At 35.6% G+C, this 25,788-nt stretch overlaps 3 protein-coding genes and 1 pseudogene across 3 annotated transcripts; 1 reads left to right on the top strand and 3 right to left on the bottom strand.

Moving 5' to 3' along the window:
- Positions 1–192: 192 nt before the first annotated feature.
- LOC103869536 (uridylate kinase) lies at positions 193–2,348 on the top strand. Its single transcript, XM_009147619.3, has 7 exons — positions 193–504; positions 649–793; positions 877–930; positions 1,278–1,369; positions 1,484–1,710; positions 1,796–1,972; positions 2,064–2,348. The coding sequence occupies exons 1-7, from the start codon at positions 308–310 to the stop codon at positions 2,171–2,173; spliced, it is 1,002 nt and encodes a 333-aa protein (XP_009145867.1). The 5' UTR covers positions 193–307; the 3' UTR covers positions 2,174–2,348.
- On the bottom strand, positions 2,244–7,815 carry LOC103869534 (protein MKS1). The gene is made up of 5 exons (XM_033292916.1): positions 5,711–7,815; positions 5,532–5,638; positions 5,300–5,450; positions 5,086–5,193; positions 2,244–4,991 (listed from the first exon to the last, which is right to left on the bottom strand). The coding sequence occupies exon 5, from the start codon at positions 3,013–3,015 to the stop codon at positions 2,365–2,367; it is 651 nt and encodes a 216-aa protein (XP_033148807.1). The 5' UTR covers positions 3,016–4,991; positions 5,086–5,193; positions 5,300–5,450; positions 5,532–5,638; positions 5,711–7,815; the 3' UTR covers positions 2,244–2,364.
- Positions 7,816–8,059: 244 nt separating this feature from the next.
- LOC103869533 (U-box domain-containing protein 29) lies at positions 8,060–10,508 on the bottom strand. Its single transcript, XM_009147618.3, has one exon. The coding sequence runs from the start codon at positions 9,461–9,463 to the stop codon at positions 8,189–8,191; it is 1,275 nt and encodes a 424-aa protein (XP_009145866.1). The 5' UTR covers positions 9,464–10,508; the 3' UTR covers positions 8,060–8,188.
- Positions 10,509–10,750: 242 nt separating this feature from the next.
- Positions 10,751–24,721, bottom strand: LOC103869792 (annotated as a pseudogene).
- Positions 24,722–25,788: the final 1,067 nt, after the last annotated feature.

The raw sequence follows: 25,788 nt of genomic DNA, 5'->3' as shown, positions 1-25,788 counted from the left end.
ATCATGCTTTTAGTTTAGACATGTATAAAATTTTATAAATTACTCAATATGCATGTCACTTTAAGAAATTCGGTTTATTTTTTCCTATATATAATAAGATAACATTAAATATAGTGATGTTTTTCTTCTTAAATATTTTATTTCACAAAAAAAAAAAAAAATCAAAACACTGTTCAGCTGAGAACGACAAATTCAATAAGGTAAGTAAATTACATTCGAACCAGACCTTATCTTCCCAAAACTCAAACCCCTTCTTCACCTTGCCGGCAACGCTTCTCTACTGAAAGCATCTTTTATTTCTCCAGCAATGGCGATTCCGTTGCCCCTCACTTCCTACTCCCCAATCTCAACTTCTTCTTCTATTTCCCGAACCTCTTTCGTCCCTCTCACGCCTCGCCATCGTAATTTCTTCTCCGAACAGAACTTCAGTAGGCGTCTACTTATCAGCTGCTCTTCGTCTTCGTCATCGAACAACGGTTCAACTCCAGAGTCCATGAACGGGAGGTATTCTTAATCTTTTACGTCCACCAGGTGTTTGTTAAAATGCGTCAGTGAAGTCACTTTTTTTTTTTGGATTTGATTAGTTATATTGCAAAATTCAATCTTTTTTGGTTAAAGGAATCTTAACCTTGGCCTGTTATTTTTCAGTGGGTTAAAGGGGCAGTCATCGTATCCTGGAATGCCTTCCTTTGATGGAACAACATCTAAGCCACCGGTTAAGTGGAGAAGGGTTTTGCTTAAAGTCAGTGGAGAAGCTCTTGCTGGAGACGAGGAGCAGAATATCGATCCAAAGGTTTCTTCTTTTTTCTTTTCTCTGTTCTCTTGTTTTCCTGCTTCATATGTCTCATTCAGTTTCTCGCTACTCTTTTTTTTTAGGTTACTATGGCGATTGCAAGGGAGGTTGCAGCAGTGACTCGTCTTGGCATTGAGGTTTATTATCCAAAACATTTGTTTTGTTCTAGCTGTGATTGGGTTGCACTTCTAAGGAGCTAGGGGTGTTATGGTTTACACTCTTTCCTAGACATGTTGATTGACAAAGTATATATGATTAAAAGGAAATGTTTAGTACCAGAAGTAATGATGAGAAGTTGCAAAGTGTGTTTGTTGTTGAGTGTTGAGAACTAAGTTTAGTTCAAACTTACAAGAAACATGAGGTTAAGTTTTGAGGTGGAGGGTTGTGCTTTAAACATACGTGAAAGGATGATGATGAGTTTGGGTCCTGGGCATTGCAAGGTTCTGTATGCTCTGTCCTGATCTTCTTACGCTTTTAACTACAGGTTGCGATTGTTGTTGGAGGAGGAAACATCTTCCGTGGATCCACCTGGGCTGGGTGCAGTGGCCTTGACCGCTCCTCTGCTGATTACATCGGGTATTGTATAATATGTTTTATTTTTCCTCAACTTTCTATTATAGTCTTCTTGTTCCTCTTACCCCAAACGAAATCTTGTGTTTGGTCTCATTTGGTTCATCTAAATTTTGACAGGATGCTGGCAACTGTGATGAACGCAATATTTCTCCAAGCGACAATGGAGAGCATCGGCATCCCAACACGTGTTCAAACCGCTTTCCGCATGTCGGAAGTCGCAGAGCCTTACATCAGAAGACGAGCCATTAGACATCTAGAAAAAGGCAGGGTTGTGATATTCGCAGCCGGAACAGGCAATCCGTTCTTCACAACCGATACTGCAGCAGCTCTTCGATGTGCTGAGAGTAAGTTTAAAGAAAAGATGGTTTCTGCTTCTAACTTTTCTCCAATGATTTCATTAACACACTCTCCTCCCTTTTTTGACAACAGTTAACGCAGAAGTAGTACTGAAAGCAACAAATGTAGATGGAGTCTTCGACGATGATCCCAAGAGAAACCCAAACGCTCGCCTCCACGAGTCACTAACTTACCAAGAAGTAACCTCAAAGGATCTCTCCGTGATGGATATGACTGCTATCACTTTGTGCCAAGAAAACAACATCCCAGGTTTGCTCTTCACAAACACTCTCTCAAACCTTTAAACCACATGAAGAAACTTATACGTCAATGATGTTTATTTGGTTTGTGACTCTTGTAGTTGTGGTCTTTAATCTGTCTGAGCCTGGAAACATCGCGAAAGCCATCAAAGGAGAGAGAGTTGGTACATTGATTGGAGGAACATGGAACTCTACTGTTGCAGCCACATGAAGAAACATAGAACTATTACTACTACTTCCTTAATATAGTATCTTAGGTCTAGGAATCTATTTGTGTGAAATTTTGAAGTTGAATGAAGATGTTATAGTTTTCCATTACAAAGACACAAAGCTCTCATCTTAACCCCTTTGGGCTCATGTTAAAATGAATAAAAATTACATAAAAATCTAAAAACAATTTCTCTAAAGATCCCAAATATGACTACTAAAGACATCAGCAAACGTTGGTGAAGCAACCAAACTAGCATAACTAGGACTATAAAGAATAAACGGGCTCATTAATCCCGACGGAGAAAACCATCCCGGCGAGAATATTCCGGCGGAAGCTGTCGGCAGCATAGCCGGAGACGGCGAGAGTATTCCCGGAGCATAGCCACTGAACTCAGCTGCTTCTTCCATAGCCGTAGCGATTTCCACCGTCTCTTCTTTAGCCGCCGCCGCCGTCGGTTCCTTTCCTCCTCTTGGGCTAGCATTCTCCGTCGCGGCGAGTCTTGCCGCCGGCGATACATCTCCGCCGTTTCCGGATTCGTGGAAGACCCCGGCGGAGATCCCGGTGAGACGCTGGACGACGTTCATGAAATCGGAGGTTGTGGTGTGCACGACTTTCGGGGAGACGGCGTAGATAACCACCGGCTCTCGAGGAGCGTAGAGCGGAGCTTGGTCGCGGTGATGATGCTGAGGAGGCGGAACAGGGTGCTTGGGAGGTTTCTTGATCTTGTGAGAGTCTTTGTGGACGCTGAGAGGGGAAGGACGAGGACCGTAGATCTGTAGCTGTCGTTTCTGGTTCTGTTGGTCGGAAGGATTATTACCGGTTAAATAATCCGACGGATCCATTGGGAAAGAGAGTTTCTTTCGATCGAATTTGTGTTCTTGTCTGTGTGTTTAACTAGTTTGGTTTTGGAGTTGAAATGAATGTTCAACCGACGAGTATATTGACCAAAACATTTGTTTTTTCAGACCGATTAGTTTGACTTTCAAAATGTTGACTTTTTGCAGCCAACTAGACCTTTACAGCACATACTCGATTTAGGAAATTCTTTTTCTTGTCTTTCCACTTAATATTTTTAGGAAGATCTTAGGAATCATTGATTCATTATTAGTGGCAACATTTATAATAATGTTTTTTGTTTACCGTGATGAACTTCTTTGCCAAACAATTTGCGTATATTAATTCATGATAATTTAATTTATAATAAAAATGGCTGTGCTATATGATATGTTTTGGCATAAAAGTTAACCTAAGACCTATTAACGTGTACTGTTTCTCTTCGTTTCACTATAACTATCATGTATCATGTTTTATTATATTTATTTATATATCAAAATATATAGGGTTTGTTGAATATACGTGTTACAGCTAGAAAATGTGCGACTGATCTCTAGTCTCTACCTTAAACTAGTAAAGAATTTTAACATAAGTTCAAAATGTTAACAGCAAAACATAAGTTCAAACATTCATTTACATGCTGGAATACAGCAAACCAATTTTAATTTGTTTATTAAGGTCCATGAATATTGTCAACACCATGCTTATTTTAACTGGATGAAGTATACGTAGTGTATAACAATATACTTCAAACCTACGCTGGAAATTTCTTACGATGATTAGTGATTTAGTTCGGTTATCTTTGCAAACCCCGTAACTTTGTGATTGGTCGATTTTTGTTGTTACTTCTTATAAAAAACACCGGTTATTATTGACCCAAAAATAGAAAATTCGATTATTCGATGAACTTGGAAGTCATTTGGAAAATGGGCTTTCATTCCTCTAAAGCCCACATTATGCGTATAGTGTTATTGTAACCTTTTTGATTTTTTTTTAGGAGTAGGTTTTATATTTTACTAGTGGTTGGCCCGCCCTACGGGCGGGTGAGTTTACAATAAAATTATTTTATATTAAAATATATTTTATTTATTGATCAAAAAATATTTTAATTCTTTTTGGAAATGAAAATTTACTTTAAATTGTATTAATAAATATAATAGGTTTTAACTTTAAATTGTGAGAAACAGTTCTTCACATTTTTCGCACGGAGTGTCGGTTAATTATAACACAAAGTTTAATATTTGTTAGAAGATCACAATTTTTATTGTCAATTAACATTTGAATGTATGATCGGACAATTTCATTTCTTTTGATATCGTTGCCATTTGTCCACAAGAGAGAGTTGTTATTGGATAAAGTGTGAAAGCTTTGAAACTTAGCTTTATATTATTGACCATTGGGATTAGTACAGTATATATCACATATTGTTATTTTTGATAAATGTAAGCCTGAATAATACTTTGAAAGCAGACAGAGAATATATACGTATTATTTGAAACAAACATATAAGTTGACTCGTCTGAAAAAAATTCCCCCAATCTAAATGAAAGTGTAAAAAAGAATTATGTAAATGTTCTTTTGAGCTTATTTAATTAAAACTTGCAGTAGCAGCCAGTATACAAAATCATCTGCGAGACAAAACATCAGTACAAAAACCAGTAATGCCAAAACATGCACTTACTTACTGAATCAGTCTCTTTGCTGTGGAAGCCAGCGTTAGGGAAATTGAAGATGATTCGGTGGAGTCTTCTGCAGTTAAGATGAGGATGTAATGTAAGTCAATTTGGTTGCATCAACTGCATGTAAGAGGGAATCTTGACGTCTCTTCAAATTTCCAAGGTTTGAAAGGAAGAGATAATAATGTCTGATGTCTGATGTGTGGAAGTAAAGTTGAAGTGGGACAACATAAGCTGGAACATGTAACTCTTGCCCACAAGGTCAGCAATGTACAGAGAGAGCTGACTGTCTTCAAGGTTTTCAACACCTGCAGCCAATTAGAGCAAAGTTAAACTATCAACATATATAGAATAAATAACCAATGTCATGGGTTTGAATAAGAGGCGTAGAGTAAGACTTACCAAAAGATGCCCAACTTCAGTGGCTCTGATATTAGTTAGTTTTGTCATCTTCCCGTTGAAGCCACCAAACACAGCTTCATCACTTTCATATGCCGCAATAAGCTCCACCTGAGAGACAAGACATACATGGATCCATATAAGTTGTTGTTCTACTGGGTTGGGGTGGACCCGCGCAGATGCTTAATCACATGAGCTCATTTGAAAAGTTGTGAACCTGAGGACGTCGACATTGGTATCATTCAACTGATGCATGTGAATGATGAGATCCCTCGCTGGAGCTTCTTTGAACACTTAGAGCAAGAGATGTAGCACCAGCCATTAGTCATAATATTGGTGACCTTGCCTGTGCAGAGAAACTCGACTGCCTGTGCTTATAAATGGTGGAAATTGGTAAGAGAAGCATGAAATGTGTAAGGAACGTATACAGAGTAGTTGTTAACTATGACCTGAGGCTGAGCAGTTACTACAAACTCGTTAAGCTCGCCTATGGTCAGAGATTCTACTTTTTCAAAACCGCAAACAAAGAGGTGGTTGAAGTATTCCCCGTGACAACCTGTGCGAAAGTGTGGATGATATATGTATCTAGACTCAACGTTTGTGGAATAAAACAGGAATGAACGCTTACTTGTCAAAATAAAACCTCTCTGCATCAGTTTTCTTCTCAAAGTAAAAATGTTTTCCAGAAGTTGCGTTAAAAAAAAAAACAAACGCCCTGCAATTGAAATGAGAGTTTAACATTTAAGAAGAGAATGGTGCCCACGCATGAAAATAATGCAGAATTGAAAGTGTTCAAACGGTGGACACTGACGGTAGCTTGCACAAGGTTCGACTTAAAAAGATGTGTATATCAAATGTTTTTTATATTATCGTCAATTGTAACGCTCAAAGATCTTAAAGGAAAATTAAAAGGGTTTGAATTTAATATCGTCGGGACTACCTTAGCATCTAGGAAGAGTATATCAACACCCATAATCTCAGACAATATTCTACGGTGGTGCTACGGCGACCGGTTTCAAGTCAGCAAGGAGGAGAGAGGAGTTCATCATTCTGCTAAAGAAAAGTTGTGAGATTACGGGATCAAGACTCACCTATTTATATCTGAAGATTCACAGACTGGAAGCAGAGGAGATGCATTTAATGAGAAAACGTGGAAGGAGTTGGGTAAAAATGAATTAAGAAGGAAGTTAACAACGACGATTGAATGCTCTCCATAACGGCTTCTGTTTCCCGTTAACTTCATCAGAAGCGAAACAACCATTGATTGGCCGTGATTAATCATCTCTCCTAAATCAATTGAAAACAGATGTGGGCATTGCAAAACCAAACGTGAATTGAAAAGAGAAGCTGCCACGTGTCTTAAAATGCCCCTCCTTCCTTGCTGAGCTGGATAGCCTAAGGAGAGAGACAACTCTCCTTTATATATATATATATATAGATTTTTGTTGACAAAACGTTCTAACGAAACACAAGAAACAAAGAAAGACAAAAACTAATAGCGATAAACAGACTACAATTACAAACAACGACCTAAAGTGAAAACTAACAAGAAACAAGCCAAACCGGAAATATATACTTTATAAGAGAACGCTGGTGAAACACAAACAATCCTCATTTAACAAACAGGTACAACAACAACTGAGTGGTCTCAAATGTCATTTCAATCTTGGAACCTTAATTATTCCTTTGTTCTGGTTTTGTAAGCACAATTATCCGTCCAATTTGCTCATATTAATATAACATGTAGCTACATTCATTTCAATGGACCATATTTTTGATTAATTTTAGTACATGTAGTCGTCATCTTGAATAGATTCAAAATATCCAACATGTTTCAGGTGGGGGCAAATCTACACAACTCCAATGCAACGACACTTGGGGCAATGAACGAGGCAGCCTCAAATCTTTCAAGACTATGTTCAAAGTGGTAAACCAGCCAACACCATAATAAGAATAGTCTATCTGCTAACATGAGTTAGAAGAGCAGTTCACCCAAAATGTTATATTGCTGAATTCATTGTAAGGAATAGAAAAAGGAACAAACGAAGAAGATAAAATGTGTAGTTAAAGCTAAATAAATATTAAGGCCACGGTCTAGTCTATTTCTTCCGATGTATCCTTAGTCTTCAATCCAACAGCGTATAACAATCCCGCAAGACGATCATACTAAGTTCTGAATGTTAGTAAAAATGATCATACTAACAACAAACTTTCTTATGATTTATAAATCTACGTTTAATTTATAAGATAGGATACATACTCATTATAAATTAATATGCGTGATTTGATTAAGATCTTAGACTTGTAAGCAACCAAAATAGAAGCACCCAAACTTAACTTCAAACTTCAACACTTTGTTCAGATGTTTCGTCATTTGTCTCACCATGACCAAACAGTTGTTTCGAATTTTCCTCGGCTTTATAAATAATATGCTCTACTTTATAACAAAAGAAGAATAAATTGCAAATCAAATGTTGAAGCAAGTACCATTTTTTTATTTTGTCACTTCAATCCAAAGGAACCTTATTCCTTATTTTGGTTTAGTAAGCAAAATATCTATAAACCATCCATTTTCCTCATATTAATACAACTTTTTAGCCAGATTCAGTGGACTAAGTTTTAGATTAATCTTATTCTTATAGTAGGCTGTCATTTGTATTTGATCGTACCAAAAGTGTTTGTGTCTTGTCTAGCCAATAGATTTTCATACATAGCCTCAGTTAACAAGCTAAAGTAATCAGATATTAGTCGTTTGATCCCTTCCCTTATTCCCTAGTAGTAACTAGGCTAGTACTATCTAGTAGTATATAAAAAAACTATAAATCTATTAAAAATATGCCACTTCGAAATTGCTAATGTGTTTTAAATATATGCTACAAGTTTGAAACATACGATATTTTAACCATTTTAACTGTTAAAAAGTATTTTGAAGACAAAATATATAACTTACTAATTAAATTAGGCGAAACTAAAATCAGAAACGAGAATGAAAAAATGAATATTAGTAAAACTGATCACACTAAGCAAAAAAGATTTACACGAAATCTACATTCAAAACAGTTGACTGTAACATATCTCCACTAAAAAAGATTTATTATAACAAAAATCAAAATGGCATAATATGAGTGGTCTTGGTCTGGTAAGCAGCCAAAGCAGAAGCAGATGACTTAACCTTCAAAACCTTTATCAGATCTTTCGCCATTTGTCTCACCATCGGCGAGCAGTTGCTCTGAATCACCACTAACAGCTTCGTCACGCCGTTACTCCTCTCCACCGTCTCCTCCACCGTCTTATCTTCCTTAAACACGTGGCACAAACACCACAAAATCGTCACGGCGTGCTCCGTCGCCGTCGTCGATACTTTCAACAGCTTCTTCACCACTCCCTCCACGCATCCACCTTCGCAAATCTCCGATCTACCTTCCCGCTTTGACGATAGTATCTCCAGCAACTTCAGACACTTCTCCGTCACCGCGACGCTCGTCGTCTCCTCCGTTAGTAGAATGTCTTTGATCCTCGTGATCGTTTTCGCCGCGATTAGTTTCGATCTCACTCGTTTTGATTTCGAGATTGTGATTAGGAATGATAAACTCGCTTCGATCAAATTAGGATCCGACTCTGTGCTGATTGATTTGATTAGCTCCGTTAGAATCCCCTCGCGCTCTGCGATCATCGTCTTCGATTTCGCGTCGTAGGATGCGATAACCTCCAAAACACTAACGGCTTCGATCTTCGATTCTAGATCCCCGCGCTGAATCGCGAGGAGAATCGCCGTCAAGCAATCTCCACCGTTGGTCAACAACATCAGTTTCGATAACCGCTCTCGATCTCCCTCGTTACCTTTCTTGATTATAGTATCCAAAACCTTAATCGCTATAAAAGCTAGCTTGATCTTCGCCGTCGTCGCAGCGGAGACGATATCGACGAGCATTGGTACGAGATCCTCTTTCCCGGAGAGAAACTCTCTGTTCGCTTCCGAATCTTTAACGAACCGAACGATTCTCGTTAGAATCTCCAGACGAATCTCGTCGTCCTTCTCTTGACTCAGTCTCATCAACGAATCATTCACTTCTTCCACCGTCGGGATCCCTCGAGCAGACGCCGGATCCGGAGAGCTAGCGGCGGTGGGACTACCGACGGAGTCGGACCAGGCTTTGATAAGCCGTTGGAGAGTGAGGTTAGGAACGAGATCCTTTGATTTGAGAATCTGCATAGTGGCGGGACAAGTGTTGTTGCCTCCGTCGAGCCACCGCTGGATACTTGGACGATCGTAGGTGACGCCGGTGGAGAGACTAACGGGAGATCTCATAACGTCGAGAGATATCGGACACTTGAAGAAGGTAGGCACCGTAATGTACATCTCGGTTTCATCTCTCCCCATCGTTTCGTTGAAAAAATAATCAGAGAAAGTCTGAAGAGAAAATGCGGGAAAAATAAAGTTAGAGATGATGATGCTATTGTTGTGTTAAGTGAAAGGTGGGGGAAGGAAGTGAGTGGTGGTGGTTTTAAAGACAGAGTCAAACGCACGCTTGCGTCACCGTTTTGAACCTATAAACATACTATATAGTTTTCTTGATATATTCTTTATCTTTACACATACGAAAAAACATTCGGTCCTATATATTCCCAAGACATAATAGTTTCATGTAATACTATGGTAGTTTATTAGCAAAAAATATTAGTTGTACAGTTGAGAGGTCAAATATAAGAATTAAATGTTGTATTTAATAGTACAAAATAATAGAGAGAATTAAATGTTGTATTTAATATGAAATAATTCACAGAAATTCAACTAATTGTTTGGTATAGGGTCAAAAATCAAAGAGTGTCTTGCTCGGTCAAATGTCGTAACCGTTAGATCTGAGTTTGATGGGAGCTTTGACCAACGGTGTCGATTTTCATACACGTGTGAGTTAGGAGGCCAGAAGCGTGTGGATAATAGTGGGGCCCAATATTCTGCACGAGGGTCTACTCAAGTCCGATCTCGTCGAGAGAACAATGCACATGGACTTGGTCCATTTTATCTGTCTTATTTTTAGTACATGAAACTAAAAACCAAACAAATGAACAATCATGAAAAAGCAACGTTATAATATCTGTGTTCAAACTCTGAGTCAGCAAATATATGGAAGCTGATCATATTGGTTATGGTCGAATAATACTTTTTTGACATATAAATTTTGTGTTAATGTGGTTCAACAATATATAATATAAGTTGTGTTGTGGCTTGGCTTCCACTACGGATAAAGGGGGAAAACTTATTCGAGCGAATGTGTTTTATTCGGGGAGAAAAGCAAAAGCGTTTCTTTTATTTTGTGGATTGTCATCTTCTGGGTCAATATAATATGTTTGTTAGATAATTTAAACTTTTGTGATGAGCAACAACGTGTATTTTAGAAAGCATAATAAGCATTCGAATATCCACAACATTTTTAGTTCTCCCAATCGTATAAACACATGTGGTTAAGACTGCCTAATTTCCAATGAAGCTGTATAATTGACTATCAAATTAGGGTTGCATTGAATATTTGAATATATATCTCAAATTCAAAGGATTTGAGAGTTTTGGTCCTTTTGTTAATTAGTGCTTTGTTTGCTCACGTACGGTTGTGCCATTACATATGTTTAGTGCGTGGATGCTTCGTATTTAATACATAAGTTCGACTAATGCGAATATATTTTAGTTCGTTTGTTATGTTTCAGTTTTTTTCTTTCACTTATTAAGTGGTTCATACTTGCTCTTGTTTTCTTTAAAGTGAAAATTGGTTTATCACCTCTCCATTATTTTTTCTTCATGGATAAATTAACTGGATGCTTATCTAGTTTTCTATCATTGAGTTTTACAAACTTTAAATTTGGAAACATAAAAAAAGACTAAATATCCGTGGATGGTATAAGCAGAGGGTGGCCGAAAGTTGCTGGCCTAATTAGGTCAAGTTTCGATTAGGTTTAGCATAATTAATCAGGTATGTATACAATCATGGTAATAGCCGTTGAAACGAGCGTAAGATATGAGCAATCTTTTAATAAAACTCAGATACATTATTTTGAAGATACAGCACGTCCTTGTTCAAAATTCAAACTGCAATGAATGGTAACTATATAGCATTTAATTAAACGAACACTTTAATTTTATTTTCAAATTAGTGTATTTTTATAGTCCTCATTATGGCAGGCGAATGAATGAATACATTAACTCGTGAGCATATAATTTGATAATTGCGAATAGTAGGGTAAAATTGCACCGAAAGAGAGTTAAAATATAATGATGCGAACGTGCATGATTGTCTACAATAAGTAATTATGGCAAATCTGAAAAATCTGCGCCAGATTATAATGATCTTAACTTTAATACAGTAAATAACACAATAACACCACTCATCATCTTATTCATCCATTATTGTCTTTGGTAGACAATAATTTTCGTTTGTCCTCATATGCAAGCAACTTTTCTATCTTTTTTTTCTTTGCAAATGGTGTTATATCTAATCGGAAACATGTATTTCTCATTATTAAAAAAACTAGGGTTTGGTCCGCCCTACGGGCGGGTTAGTAACTTAAATATATCATAAATTTTATTAAATATTTCAAAATATTTAATTAATTTTAAAATTATATGTATTCTTTAAACTGCAATACCAAAAATTACAATTTTTCGTCATTCAAAATTTTAATATTATAATTATGCATTTGTATATGTTATATGTTTTGATAACTCATTTTTCGCGTTTCACACGTAATATTTGTTAATTTTATAACATTTTTAATATTATAAGATTTTTATATTATAATTTAACATTTAGATCTATGATCTCACAAAAAAATATTTAAGGTATTTCAATTCATATCGTTGCCGTTTGCTTAAAGGTGAGAGTTTTTATTTTTAAGTGTTAACGCCCTTGAAACTTAACTATATACTTCTTAATCATTTGGATTTGTACTGTGTACATCATATATTGTTAAATTTTTGACAAATGCAAATTTCGAGTAACTATTTGGAAGTATACGAAGAAGAAGAATATATATTATTTGAAAACAAACATATAATTAAAGTGTTAAGAAAAAAACATATAATCAAAGTGGAAAAGTTTTCTTTTAATTCAGAAATATTTTAAGTAATAGTGTAAAATAAATAATGTTCATATTAGTTTGAACTTATTTAATATGAAAAATTGCTCGGAAAACTTACTTTAGATTATAAGTTTATAACACTTACTTGCAGCAGTCTGTGTTAAAATGAAAATGAGTACTATATTTTATAGCATTCATTCGCTAAGTGAGCACTTCATCATAACCGTAAATTATTTATCTATAATAAAGGTGAAAAGAAGAGCGTCACAAAAAAAAGGTGAAAAGAAATGAGTACGTGTGTGGGAGCTCTCGAAACTCTATAATAATGAAAGCATTACAGAAAAAGCTTATGCTTGGAATTTAAGCTTTGGACCTTGGGGTCTCTCACTTCACAATGGTGGTGGTGGTGGATTTCTCTATTTCCCTTTTATTTTTGCTTTATCATTTTGCTGACCGACTGTACATCCCTTCAAAATCAAGATTTTCAAATGTACTATGTATTCTCCATTACGCTTATTTTCCTCATCTTCTGAATATGTTAATGTATGTTCAAAGATTCAAATAAAAATGTGGGAATGATAGAAAGGGCATAACAAACAGAGAAACCTCAAACATTTTGATCTACTTTATGAACCAAAAACAACCTTCAACATTTTGATTACAATGAAACCCCCCAAGTGTGAAAGATTCCTTGAACTGAGCTCAGCTAGCATGATAAACTCATAATAAAACAAAACCTTTCTTTAGAAGAAGATGGAACTTTTATACATATTAAAACTGAAGAAGGAATAAAGAAATATTGTTCCATTTTGTCGTCGTCAGTCAAACTCCTGAGAGGGACACTGTATGAGCTCTACTATCTTCACCACTTCTTCCATCTCCGGCCTATTCGAGGGCACTTAGGACCCACATACCAACCCTAGTTTTAGCACTGGTATTGCCTCCTCCGCCGGAAAGTTCGCTCTCAGCCTACCGTCAACGAATTCCTCCACTCTCCCTTCCTCTAACCCCTCTCTCACCGTCTCACTCAGCACCATCACGTCGTCCTCCGCATACTCCACCGGCCTCTTCCCCGTTACCACCTCCAGCACCAAGATCCCAAACCCGTACACATCGCACTTCTCTGTTATCTTGACCGTCCGGCATGCAAACTTCAGGGCTGTGTACCCCAACGTGCTCTTTACCTTTCCGCTCAAGACACACCTGTCCAGCGCCAAGGCAAATAGCCTAGCCAACCCAAAGTCAGCGACTTTGGCCTCTCATGTAGCTGCGTCTATGAGCACGTTCGTTGCTTTCAGATTGTAGTGAGCGATGTTACTCCTGTGCAGATAAGCAAGACCTATCGCTATCCCAAGAATGATGCTGAATCATTCACGCCAAGTCAAGCAAACGCACTCGTCCCCATGGAGATGTCTGTATAAGCTTCCCCTGAGACAAACTCATAGCTCAGGAGCTGCAGAGATTGCGTCCAGTAGTACCCTTTGATCTTAATGATATTCTTATGCATCAGTTTGCCGAGTTTTCTCATCTCTCTCTCGAACTCCTCCTGCGACTTGATCAGACCCGAGTCGGTCAGTTTTTTGACTGCCACAGGACGCCCTTCCTGGAGACTCGTCTTGTAAACCACTCCGATCCCACCACGACCCAGTTCGCATAAACGCCTATTTATAAGCTCCAATCGTGAAGAATCCGAAGAGATCAAAGGTTTGTGATGTAATGAGAAGTACTGAGATTAAATGTTAAGTTTATGACTTCAACACAGATCGTGGTGAATCGGTTACTCAGTTTTGGTGTACCGCTAAGAAGATGAAATTAGGGTTAACATGATGTCGGCATTAAAGATAAAGAATCGTGGTCACGCCTGGCTCTGGGCCAACTATTCCGAAAGCCCAAATGAAAAACATTATAGATACCAAAGCTGTGATGACGTGTCTGAATGCAGGGTTCCTATTGGTCGATTTTTACGTGGATGGCCTAAATGAGGCTCATATATTCCTTTTAGTATTGTATAGATAATTGCTGGAAGAAAATACTAATGTGAAATGGGTAAAAAACGAGATTAATTACGTTCTTACTTCTCTTCTAGGACGTTGTCTACTAATACATTGTAAAGGGTAGGTTTATGTATCTATGAATGGGGTCAATCTGTTGATAAAAAAAAAGAATGGGGACAATCTATTCACAATAAATCTAAACCGGGGGTATTTGGAATAAATCTCCATGAACTTGTATTCACAGTATTTTGCAGGTTATGACTTATGAGATTTGTATATCTCAAACTTAACGCATGGTATAGAAGACCTCATCGAGTACAAATATAGATGAATGATGATCGATACGATATATGTGTTCCGTGAATTTGCAGTTTATATATAACTAGTATTGTCGTCCCGTGCTAAGCACGGGTAAATTTTTGCATGCATTTAAATTCTTCTTTTAAAAATCAAATTGTAACAGTCTTATTTATCTTTTAATCAAAACTGAACTTAATTAGACATATTTTTTTGGAGCTGGATAACACCAAGAAATATCATGTTTGATCCAATCAGTTTTATTTGCATTTGTTTTGTAATTAAGTCTTATTTAAATTAATTTTACTTATAATTAATATTTTAAAAATCATGAAACTAAACATGTGTAAAATAGTCACTTTTTATATAATACACTTACAAAAAATTGCAAGATAGTCTAATATAATAGGCATTGTTTTAAGAAAAATACAATTTTATGAAATAGTCAAACCATAACAAACAAATTTGTAAATACCAGTTTGCTTCGTCATAGTTGCTGATACTTTTTTTCCCTGGACAGAATAACATCACACCATTATTTGTTAGCAATGAGATATGATTTTTGAAAAGCTACAAAAATAAAATGGAGATCCTTTATATTAAAAAAAATAAAATAAAATGGAGATCCTAAAAGAGTAACATTGTGTTAAAAAAAATTCTAAAAGAGTAAGGTATATAGGAAAGAAAATCAGAGAATAACTAAGGATACCGCTTGTTTTCATTCTTGTTTCCTTGTACTAATGTTTGCAGAGAAGGCTGATCTCCCTTTTGTTTTGTTTGTCTAGTTTCCTCTTCCTTCTCCGTTTCTGATTTTAATTTTAATGCAAAACCAAGGCAAGTAGTGTCATAAATATAGAAAATATAAAGAACGTATTTGTAAATACTCATTTTGTAGACAATAGAGTTGAGATGCTTGTTTCTTTTGGAAAAAATTGTCGTTACCTTAGCTGCTGCAAACCTTTTATTTTTATTGAAATTTTAAGCTTTCTAACAAAGACACACTCAGATGTCATCTTTAACCTGAAATGAACAATAAAAAGATTATCAACTGAGAATAAGACGAAACCGAGTCTAAATCAAAAGTAATTATTTAGAAAAAAATATTAAAAAAGAGTAATTATAAACTTGTATGGAATTTTTTTTTGATCAGAGGAAGAACTCAACAGAAGAAGAATCAAGCCATAAATAGAAGATAAAACAGTTTTTGATCGTGATTTTTATCCTTAACGTAGAGGTGGTTTTTTTGAACGTAGTGGTGATAATTGAGAAAATATAGGGATTTAGTTTTTTTTTAGTTTTACAATATCGATATCAGAATCTTTTAATAAACTTTTTTTTTAATAAAAATTGTCCACATGTCTTATTTTGATTCGTCAGGTGACTTGCGCTTTAGTATATAAGAGATGATACTAAATATAACCTTAGCATAAATATATTGCTACTGGTTAAATGGCAAAAGAAAATTCTGCATGACACGTATTCAAAACGAATTCTCCATAAACCGATGGTCCAAATGGGTCGAAATAAATATTGGGTCAAGATAGATATATGAAGAAGAATCGAGTTCCAAAAGTGTGGGGTTGTGTTTCATATTATTCAGAGGTTGCCAGGGGTAGAGGCAACTAGTTTGCATCACATGCAAAAGAAAACATATATATCCAGTGTCATTATCCCATTCCAAGTCAACATCATACAGTTCTTGGTGAGTAATATTATCAGATCTGACCAGCTTCTCTTTTTGATTCAGATTCGGCACTAGCTAATACTGCTATATCTGTGTGGATGAAAGTTATACTAACTTTGCTAATGTTGTAAGACTTTAATATTTTAAACTTTAAAAGTAGGAATAAAGGTAATAAAATCTCTAATGATGAAGATATTCACACGCTGCGGGTAATTAAGGAAGATGGTAAGAGTAAAATGAGGAACCGTAAAGTAACCTAGGTATGATGATATTTCATTCGCGTGCGATTACATATAATTCCACATCAATAAGTTTTTTTTTTTGCTTATATCATGGAATAAAGTTCATCCTTTCGTGCCTTAACAAACGGGAAAGCTTTTGATCATATATATGTAATCAAGAGAAGCAAAATTTGTAATTGAAAGGATTGTTGTAAGGATTTCAAACGTACGAGGGCGTATTTGCTCGTGTGGGATATATGTACATATACATTTTCTTTCAGTGAACGTGTGGGCTATATAGTATAATATATATACCAATATAATGCATGCAGTGGGATAAACGTATTTACTGGATATCATTAAAAAGGTGAACATTTTCGGTTCATTTGAAATAATTAAAGTGACCAAAATTATTATTCTATATGTTTGGCCTATCCAATTCCTGTTATTAAAACTAAAAGCAAATCAGAAGATCCAATTTCACAATTTGCTTGCGTTAAAGATCAAAACATGTTAACTTAGGCATTTTTTCATCATCGATGTTCAGAGAGAGAGAGAGAGAGAGCAAACCTGAGGATTATAACAAGAGAATCACACCAGTGTTTCTAAAGTTTAATGTTGAATTCTCTGCTTAATCACAGTGTCTATCGTTCATCACGTTATAAGCATTGTACTCATATCCAATATACATCAGCTTAATTCTTTGCAAGCACACGTTACTGTTCAAATCTATAAATCTGTTGATAAGAATATATTTTTTATGAAAATCTGTGAAGCCATTAAACTTCAAATCCAGTCCAGGCACGAATGCCAAAGATCTCTCCATCTGCAAGATAAAACGCTAGTCTCGACCACATCCTTAGTGGGAAGATGGAAAAGTATCTCACAAAGCAAAGAATCTGGTAACTGATTATTAGTCATATAATATTATTCTTCTCTATAACTATCATACCCAACAGCAACAGGTTTCTTCTCTAACGTCATGTATAGATTCAGCGTTAGTATTTTACCATAATTGGAAAAGTAAAAGTCGGGACTCAAATGAAATAACCAGAATTGGAAAATTAAAAGTCGGGACTCAAATAAAATCTATACTATACTAAAAGTTGAATATACTAAAAGGAGAGAGCCTCCACGTCCTCAAAAATAATCCACCTATCAGGAGATTTGAATCTGCCACATCATCACTTTGTTTACGCACAAAAAATAGAAAAGGACCAACTCGACTGGGCTGAAATAAAAGAAAGTGGCCCATTTAGAAAAAAATCAATGTTTCCAATTGATTATTGATCTTCGACTCTCTCCCTCGCCGTCATCGTTCACCTTCGGAAAATCCAACCGTCTATCCAACTCGCCATTACTGTGTAATTATGTCGACCCATCATACTCATTCATTTCTGTTATTTTCTTCTTTCTTCATAAAAATGTAATCGTTCCACCTCCTTTTGTTACTCCTATATAAACAACTTCGTCGAAGCTCATTTATGCCGCTGCTCTGAATCACTCTGATACTCTCCAGAGACGTGGTCTTTACTCTCTAGCCATACCCGCTCTCGAGTGATTCATATCCATCAAATCCATCGACAAGTCAACTCTAGCTTGAAAATAGGTGACCAGGTAGATATTACTTAGTTTACAAGATTGTGGTAAGGGATAATAATACTCAGTCTGTGTCAAGTTCCACTGATATATGTGAAATTGATTATAAGCTTAGTGTGAATATACTGCTCGATTCTCACACTCATGTTCTTAGTGACTTAGTATTCAGTAACATGACATTTGAGTGAGTTAGTGTTGGAGACGTTTCTGGTTGTAATCCGTTTTCATATGTTTAGCTGTTGATAATAACTAAAGTCTTAAATTTCTGATGTCTTCTTTGTCTCAGTTGTGTAGAGGTTACGCAGAGAAAGTTGCTGTATCCATTGGACAAATCCTTCCAATCCCTATAGTGGCGTTCATTGTTTCGTCAACAGTCTTCATGATGGACCGTCTTTACCCTGGTGAATCCTTCGTATTTAAATCCTCCTGTTGATGTAATCATGTATATATTCGGTCAATATCTCATGGTAACATGAAATTTTTTTCAGCTTTCTTTAATTCAGTTTGTGGTTGCTTCGTAAAACTGACTCTTTGGCTTGACTTATTTTCTTGATTGATTCTGCGGATTTGATGGGGGCCAGACCTATTTTATTAACATCCACCAATCTTACATTTTGCTAGGTAGAAGAATGTTTGTCGGGTTAAAAAATACTCGATCTTATTTGTAATTTTCCAGATTATAATTCTTCTTAAACTAAAGCCCTAGAACTGAGATTGAGGTATGAGACACTAAATTCATCCTCCAACGACACAGCGAGCTTTGAATCTAGGCTCTGCATTTCTGATATTTGTTTTACTTATGTGTTTGTGATTTGACCGTTTTAGATCGGAGACGAGAGATGAAGTTTAACGGTATCTACGTTCATGTAAGCACTGGTATAGTTAACAGCTTTAGTTAGTGAGAAGTCAAAAGGTAACCAACTCATGGTTTGTTAGATTTTGGATATTTTAAGCCTTTAGTTTTGTTTTAAAATATTTTACCATCATTTCTCTGAGGAATGTGAAGTTATGAACAGCTGTTTCAAGAAACGTGATAGTCCAAAGTTCAATATGTACAGGTATTTGGCTGGCATGTGACATTCATCACAATGAAGCATAACAGTGACTTTATGATCGCATGGTTAATTCAGAGCTTCTAATTAATTTCCTAATCTATGGTTAATTTTAATGAACTTAGAAAGTATAATGAAGATATGAGGTTCATCCCTTGCATATAAGTATTTTCTACTATTAGTGAACTGCAAACTTACAACCTTAGATTTGGTCAGCCAATAATTTCCATCTGCTGTTAAACAGCTTGCCTCAAAACAGAGTTTTGTTCGTGATCTGTTATGTTGACTTAGCTGTGAGATTTTTCTGTTTGTTCTGTTAATATAATGGTCTGTCGTTCAATCACAGATCAACATATGAACAAGAACATAGGCGGATAAAGGATCGAAGAGGATACTTTGAGGACGGCTACCTCAAAGGGTCCTTGCAGTCACACGTGCCATTGAGAATTGGGAACTGAAGAGTCGTTTCACTCTCATTAAGCTGAATTTTTATATTGGTTAATTCCATGGTTTTTTCTAAACACCGAGATCTGTATTTACGATGCATTGTGCATATTAGTTAGGATATCATTATTTTGTTAAAATGCGTGCGAACCAAGCTTAATGAGAAACATCAAACAAAAATAATCCAATCTTTATAGGGTTAATTAGGTTAAATAACCAAAATAAAAATGTACTGAAAGATAGTGCAATCAACAATTTTATAAGCTAACCTTATATTCCATTTTTCAAAATTTAACTTTTATCCTCTTACATAATTAAAATTACAATTTCAATATAAAAAATAAAAATTACGAATGCAAATATTATATTTTAGCTTTCAGTATTGTTTATTTTTTACTATAAAATTTGTTTATATGATTCTTTTGATGTAGGTGCATTTAATGTAGTTGTATCTAATGTAGCTGTAATAATTAAATGAAAATAATAAAAATGGAAATATATTCCTACAACAGTATTTTTTTCTCTAGAGCTTACAAAATAATATTTTAGATAGGTTGTTACAACCATTTTTTTTTTACTTTATCTTCAAAGACTAGATAAAACAAGATTGGTAATTTTTGTGGTTATAAGTAAAAATTAAAGCTAAAGTCTCTTATTACATCCCAACCAATCAGCCCTATTATAACTTTGAAATAAAACACAACATGGCAAAATTTTGGTTTTAAATATTTCATGGCATACAAAATTAGATACTACAAAACAAATTTAACTAAATTTCTAAACATGACAATATACACTTTATATGTTACAGTCTTTAGTGAAATATATCATATATATGTACATGTATACATAATCTTATTAACTTTATAAAAAATATTTACATCAACTTTTCCATACGATTTTTTCAAGAAACAAAATCCATACGATACAGATTTTCTAAGTATTCGGTCTGAGTTGATAATCTTTAATATAAAAAAGGAAATAAAGAGTAAAACATAAAAATAATAATAAAAGTTACAAAAAATTACATATATTTAGAAACCATATATTTTATTAAAAATAATTAAAATATATACTATCACTAATCATTGAAATAGAATTATTCATCTTTTGGCATGGACATCCATGCAAATATGCAAACCATGAATAACAAAATAAATTAATATAATAATCTAAAAAAATCATAATGCAAAATTTCAAATTATCATTATATGTTTTATTAGTTAGTGCAAATATTACTTAATTTCCAATAATTTTATTAATGGAAGCCTAAACACACTTTTAAAAGATTATTTCCAAATTCAAAACACCATAATGCTGAACAATATTTCAATTAATAATGTTGAGAATTTGAAATTTTATTAATTTATAGAGATATTAATTTACAAAAATTTCCTTATTTAGATTTCATATTTTAAGATATATTTATATTAAGATAAGAAAATATCTGATTTTAGTGTATATACATTAATTGTGATTTTTAAAAAATTGAATTTATATTAATTTTATTATATTATTTGATGTATGTATTGCATAAAACTTAAATGCGGTTTTAAATATAATAAACAAACATATATACAGATAATAATAAAACATGTATACAGATAAAAAAACATATATACTAAATCTCATCAAAAATATATAAAACAAACAATATAATAATACGTTCTTATTTATATAAAACATGTATACAGATAAATTATTAATTTATAGTTTTAAGAGAAATACTCTATGATAGCACTAAAAAGGTTTTTATCACAAATACAGACTTTTAAGATCAAAATGACCAAAATATATCATTAAAGGGGTCAATATATATTTATACCCCTATGGTTAATTAATTCAAACCTTACGGTTTTGAGTTAAGGGGTGAAGATTTAGGATTGAGTTTTAAAATTTATAAATTAAAAATAAATATTAAAAATTTTAAAATAAAAATTTAAAAATACTTTTAAAAAGTATTTTTGAATTACAAAAAGAAAATTTGAAAAAAAAAATAAAAAAATTCAAAAAAACTTTATAAAAAGTTCGAATTTGAAAACATATAATCTAAAACTACAAAAATAAATTATTTTTAAAAAAAAAATATTCTTTTTAAAAAAATATTTAAAAAAAAAAAATATTTTTTTAAAATATAATAGAGTATTAGAGTCATTTTATCTATTAAATGAAAAAAAATGGTCATTTTTCTCTTTGTGGTCTATTTTTATGACAAAAATTTGAAAATAGTCTACTTAGGAGAATTACCATAATTTTAAAGGGACCATATATTTGCATAGAATTTTTTAAAAAAAACTATTATCTTATTATTTTATTGATTTGTGTTAAATTTTAAACTGACCTAAGTTGGGATTGGCAAAATATAATAATTTATAGAGATTATTAATTTATAGATGTTTTACTGTATTTCTAATTTTCACACACGTTAATTTAATTTCCATTACTACAGAAAGCCACTATACACAACAAAAACAGAAACTTCCCTCTACTTTTACATCTCTATCGATTCACTTCCCACTTCATCTCCATAAAAAAAATGAACAATAAATCTTAAAATACTTAATTTCATATATTCCTTTTTAAAATTACTTTAAATCTATTGCAACAACAACCATAAACAGCCACAACTATGGTCATACACAAATTTTAACTTCACACAATATCCGCGCGTAGCGCGGACACGGACCTAGTAACCAGTAAAGAGTATTAAACAAGGAACAACAATCATAAGCTGCCTAAACTAACACATGACTACTTCACACCCCGTAGAGCTTCTTGGAATCGATTTGATTTTTTTTTATGATGTTACAGAAACTCCAACTGAGAGTCAGTTTCTTGAGAGCTGCAGCATTCTCTAGGAAGTATTTTGCTAATTTCATCTTACTTGAGGTTCCTGTGAGTGGTCTCCCTTTCTTTTTCATGCGTCTATCGTAAGGTGTCTTCAGGTGAACAAACTCGAGAGATGATTGGAAACATTGTGGCACTAGCGAAAGATCAACCTCCTCCGTCTCTGGAAGACAATCAAACTCCTGAAAAAAATTACAGCCCGAGAGGAGTTTGAGTTTTGAGTTAATCATAATAAATGTCGACGTGGTTTTATACTAGAGCATGAGTAAATGAGACTCACCAAGACGACAGATTGTAGATTTGGGCAACACCCAAGGAAGGCTGGCAACATTTCCCACGCAGTTTCTTGGAAGCGAGCATGCAAGAAAGACAAGTTGGAGAAGTGAGGCAGCTGTTCCATTTCACAGTAATCATGAGAATAACCTGTGCAGCAAGGGATAAAAGAAAATCACTGAGAGATGTGATAACAAAACTGTACAAGGCTATTGAATCAACCATGTATATATACATTTAGAGTGTCAGCAGAGAGGATCATGTCGCTGACGGTAGATAAGCCGGTGAGAAATTTACGGAGCTTGGAAGAATCAACTGGCTCCAGCGGGTCACCATTTTCCACATCAAAGAGAACATCAATGTTTACCTTTGCAGAGGGACCAATACTGTGTATTATGAAGTTGTTAGACACGTGATCAGTGAGAGTCAGACGCTCAAGTCTTGGAGCATCAATTGCTACAACACGACCGTCACTATCGTCATACCAATTCCGTAGTTTGAAGCTCTTTAGTGACTGGGAGCGCACACACAGAGATTCCAGATCGTCACAATAGACTATGGATAACTCCTCGAGAACAGGACAGCTTGATATTAAAGTCTCCATAGTCGAATCACCACCATTGTACCTGACCCCCTTCAGACGCATAATCTTGAGACAAGGCAAGAATACAGATTCAGGATGATCCAACAACACACAATAGAGATTTAAGTTCACCAATCTCTCAGACGATAAGAGAGACGGAGGCATCTTGAGTAACTCATCATCGTTCACCTTATTATGAACAACAAGATGACGAACCCTACGCCTAATAACGGCGGCATCGATCCAAGACTCGAAACGAGATTCATCATGCTTGTAAACATTATAGACCAGCTCGAACCTCTCCAATTGTTGCTCATTTTCAGAACCCAAGAACCTATCCATGAAACTCTTAAAGACATTCTTATATGGGAATTTTCTGGAATCTAAGTCCAGCACTGGAACATTCAACCATACATTTCTCCATCGTTTCGATAGAACGCTTGTGCAGACCGATTCCTTGGTGGTAAGGTCAGAGAGTATCTTACATAGCAACTCATCAGGTAGATTGCTTAACCTATCCAAAATTCTTTGCTTCGGGGTTTCACCAGCCATGTCTACTGCATTAAACCCTGAAACTTCAGAGGACTAAATTCTCAGATTTTACATTTATATCAGAAAAAAATCTCACAAATCTATTACCCTAAGAAGAAGAACTCCTCGTTCGCCGGCCAAAGAGTCTGCACGCTTGATTTAAACACGGACACCAATTAATAAGCCGCGCCGTATTCATTACAACCTTTGCTTAATGCAGTGGTACATTGCCACGTGGCATTAAACGTCGAGGGTAACGTAACACTAAGAACATCCACGTGTATAACAAAATCAACTTACCGGTGAAAATTTGAAAATTTGAATCTTTTAAACAATAATTAGTTTCGAAAATGAATAAGGATTACATCGGGATATCATATTTTCATTAGATGAAGGAGGATATGAAGCGCCAATTATCGAAACCTTTCTTTAATAGTGTGAGTCTGTGATTATAAATACTAGAGCTTATCACGAAATTTTTACCCTCAGAGACACATGTTGTCTTATTAATATCACTCAGAGACACAATATGATACAGCACACTTTCTCTATGCAGAGTTTACTAATATAACCCTCAACCAGACCAGAGACATCTAGTTAACCACTCAATGAGACCAATCTAATTAACCAAAACGAGACCAAACCGATACTTACCTTTTACTTTTTACAAACCATCCGTTTACTTTATCTTCTTCCATTTTCACGGTTCTTGTAAAAACAACTCACTCTCGACGAACCCTAATCCTTTTCTCCCGATGAACCCGATGAACCCGATGAACCCTAATCTTGTCTTTTTCTCTTTCTGATTATCTCCCCCGAAATTCTCTACCCATAAGTTCGCAGAATCATCGTCTCGCCTCCGGTTTCTCGATCCAGAAGTTCGTCGCTTCGATTTCGCAGAATCATCGTCTCGCCTCAGGTTTCTCGACCCAGAAGTTCTTGATACTTGCCGTGCAACCGCTTCATCGAACAACTCCAAATGGAAGGTTAGATCCATTATTTCACTTTCTTTTTGATTCCGTCGGAGAAAGCAAACCCTTAAATTTTAATTTTTTTAAAAAAAATTGCAGATAACGCGTGTGATTCCCGTCTCCCCGAGAGGCTTTTCGCCACTGACAGATTCCCCCGTCATCGTCTGAATATCTACTCTAGGCCGAACATTCTAGCTTTCGTTTGCCACGCCCTTCGCGGTTCTGAAGTGTTTGCAAAGATTAGGGAATCTTCCTTCGGAAAGCTTTTCGATCTCCCAACTCGTCAGTGCCCAGTTTCCTGTAAGCTGATACACAGCCTTCTCTCTCGTCAGTTACGCTGCAACCAAGAACACACGCTATGGTCTGTGTTTGGTAAAGACCCTCTTAGATTCAGCCTCGAAGAGTTTGGGACCATTACCGGCCTTAATTGTGGCTCCTTTCCCGACGGGTACGAAGCACCTGACCACAACCGAAAGGATGCAAACAAGCAGAAGGGCGCACACAAAGATCCGTTGTGGCAGAAGATAGTAGGCAAGTACGACAATATCACCATTGCAGACTTAGCTGAGGAGCTTGAGCACGGCCACCAAATGGATGAGTGGAGGAGAATCCGGCTTGCTCTCATCATCATACTCGATGGAGTCTTGATCGCCTCCCAACAGATTCACCGCCGTACGCTGAGGTACGTTCAGATGCTGGACGATGTAGATGCTTTCCTCGAATTCCCTTGGGGGCGCGAATCTTTCCTACACACTCTGCGTTGCATGAAACCGCCTAAGTTCGAGAAAGGCAACCCCGTAGACAGCCCAGTTGATATGCTTGTTCTGAAGCTCAAACAAGAAACATTTCGTCTCACCGGCTTCCCTCTAGCATTGCAGTTACTCGCTTTCAGAGCCATACCCATGTTGCTCTCTAAGATCCCTGCTCCCTTTAACGACCAGACAATAATGGACCTTACCGATCCTAATCTACCTAACCATCCATCCATTGATCTAGACGCAGTTCTAGAAGTAGAAGCTAACTCCTCTGTAAGTTTATAGCTCCTCAAGCGCCATTTGTTTGCCTTTCTTTGCTGACTGACAACGATAACTTTGTGTGTTCTGTCTCATGCAGCTGCGGGTGACACCACTTATACCGCT

Source organism: Brassica rapa, chromosome A05 (assembly GCF_000309985.2).
Source record: "Brassica rapa cultivar Chiifu-401-42 chromosome A05, CAAS_Brap_v3.01, whole genome shotgun sequence".
NCBI lineage: Eukaryota > Viridiplantae > Streptophyta > Magnoliopsida > Brassicales > Brassicaceae > Brassica > Brassica rapa.
The sequence above is the reverse complement of the archived record's forward strand: the minus strand, read 5'-3'. Positions and strand labels throughout refer to the sequence as shown.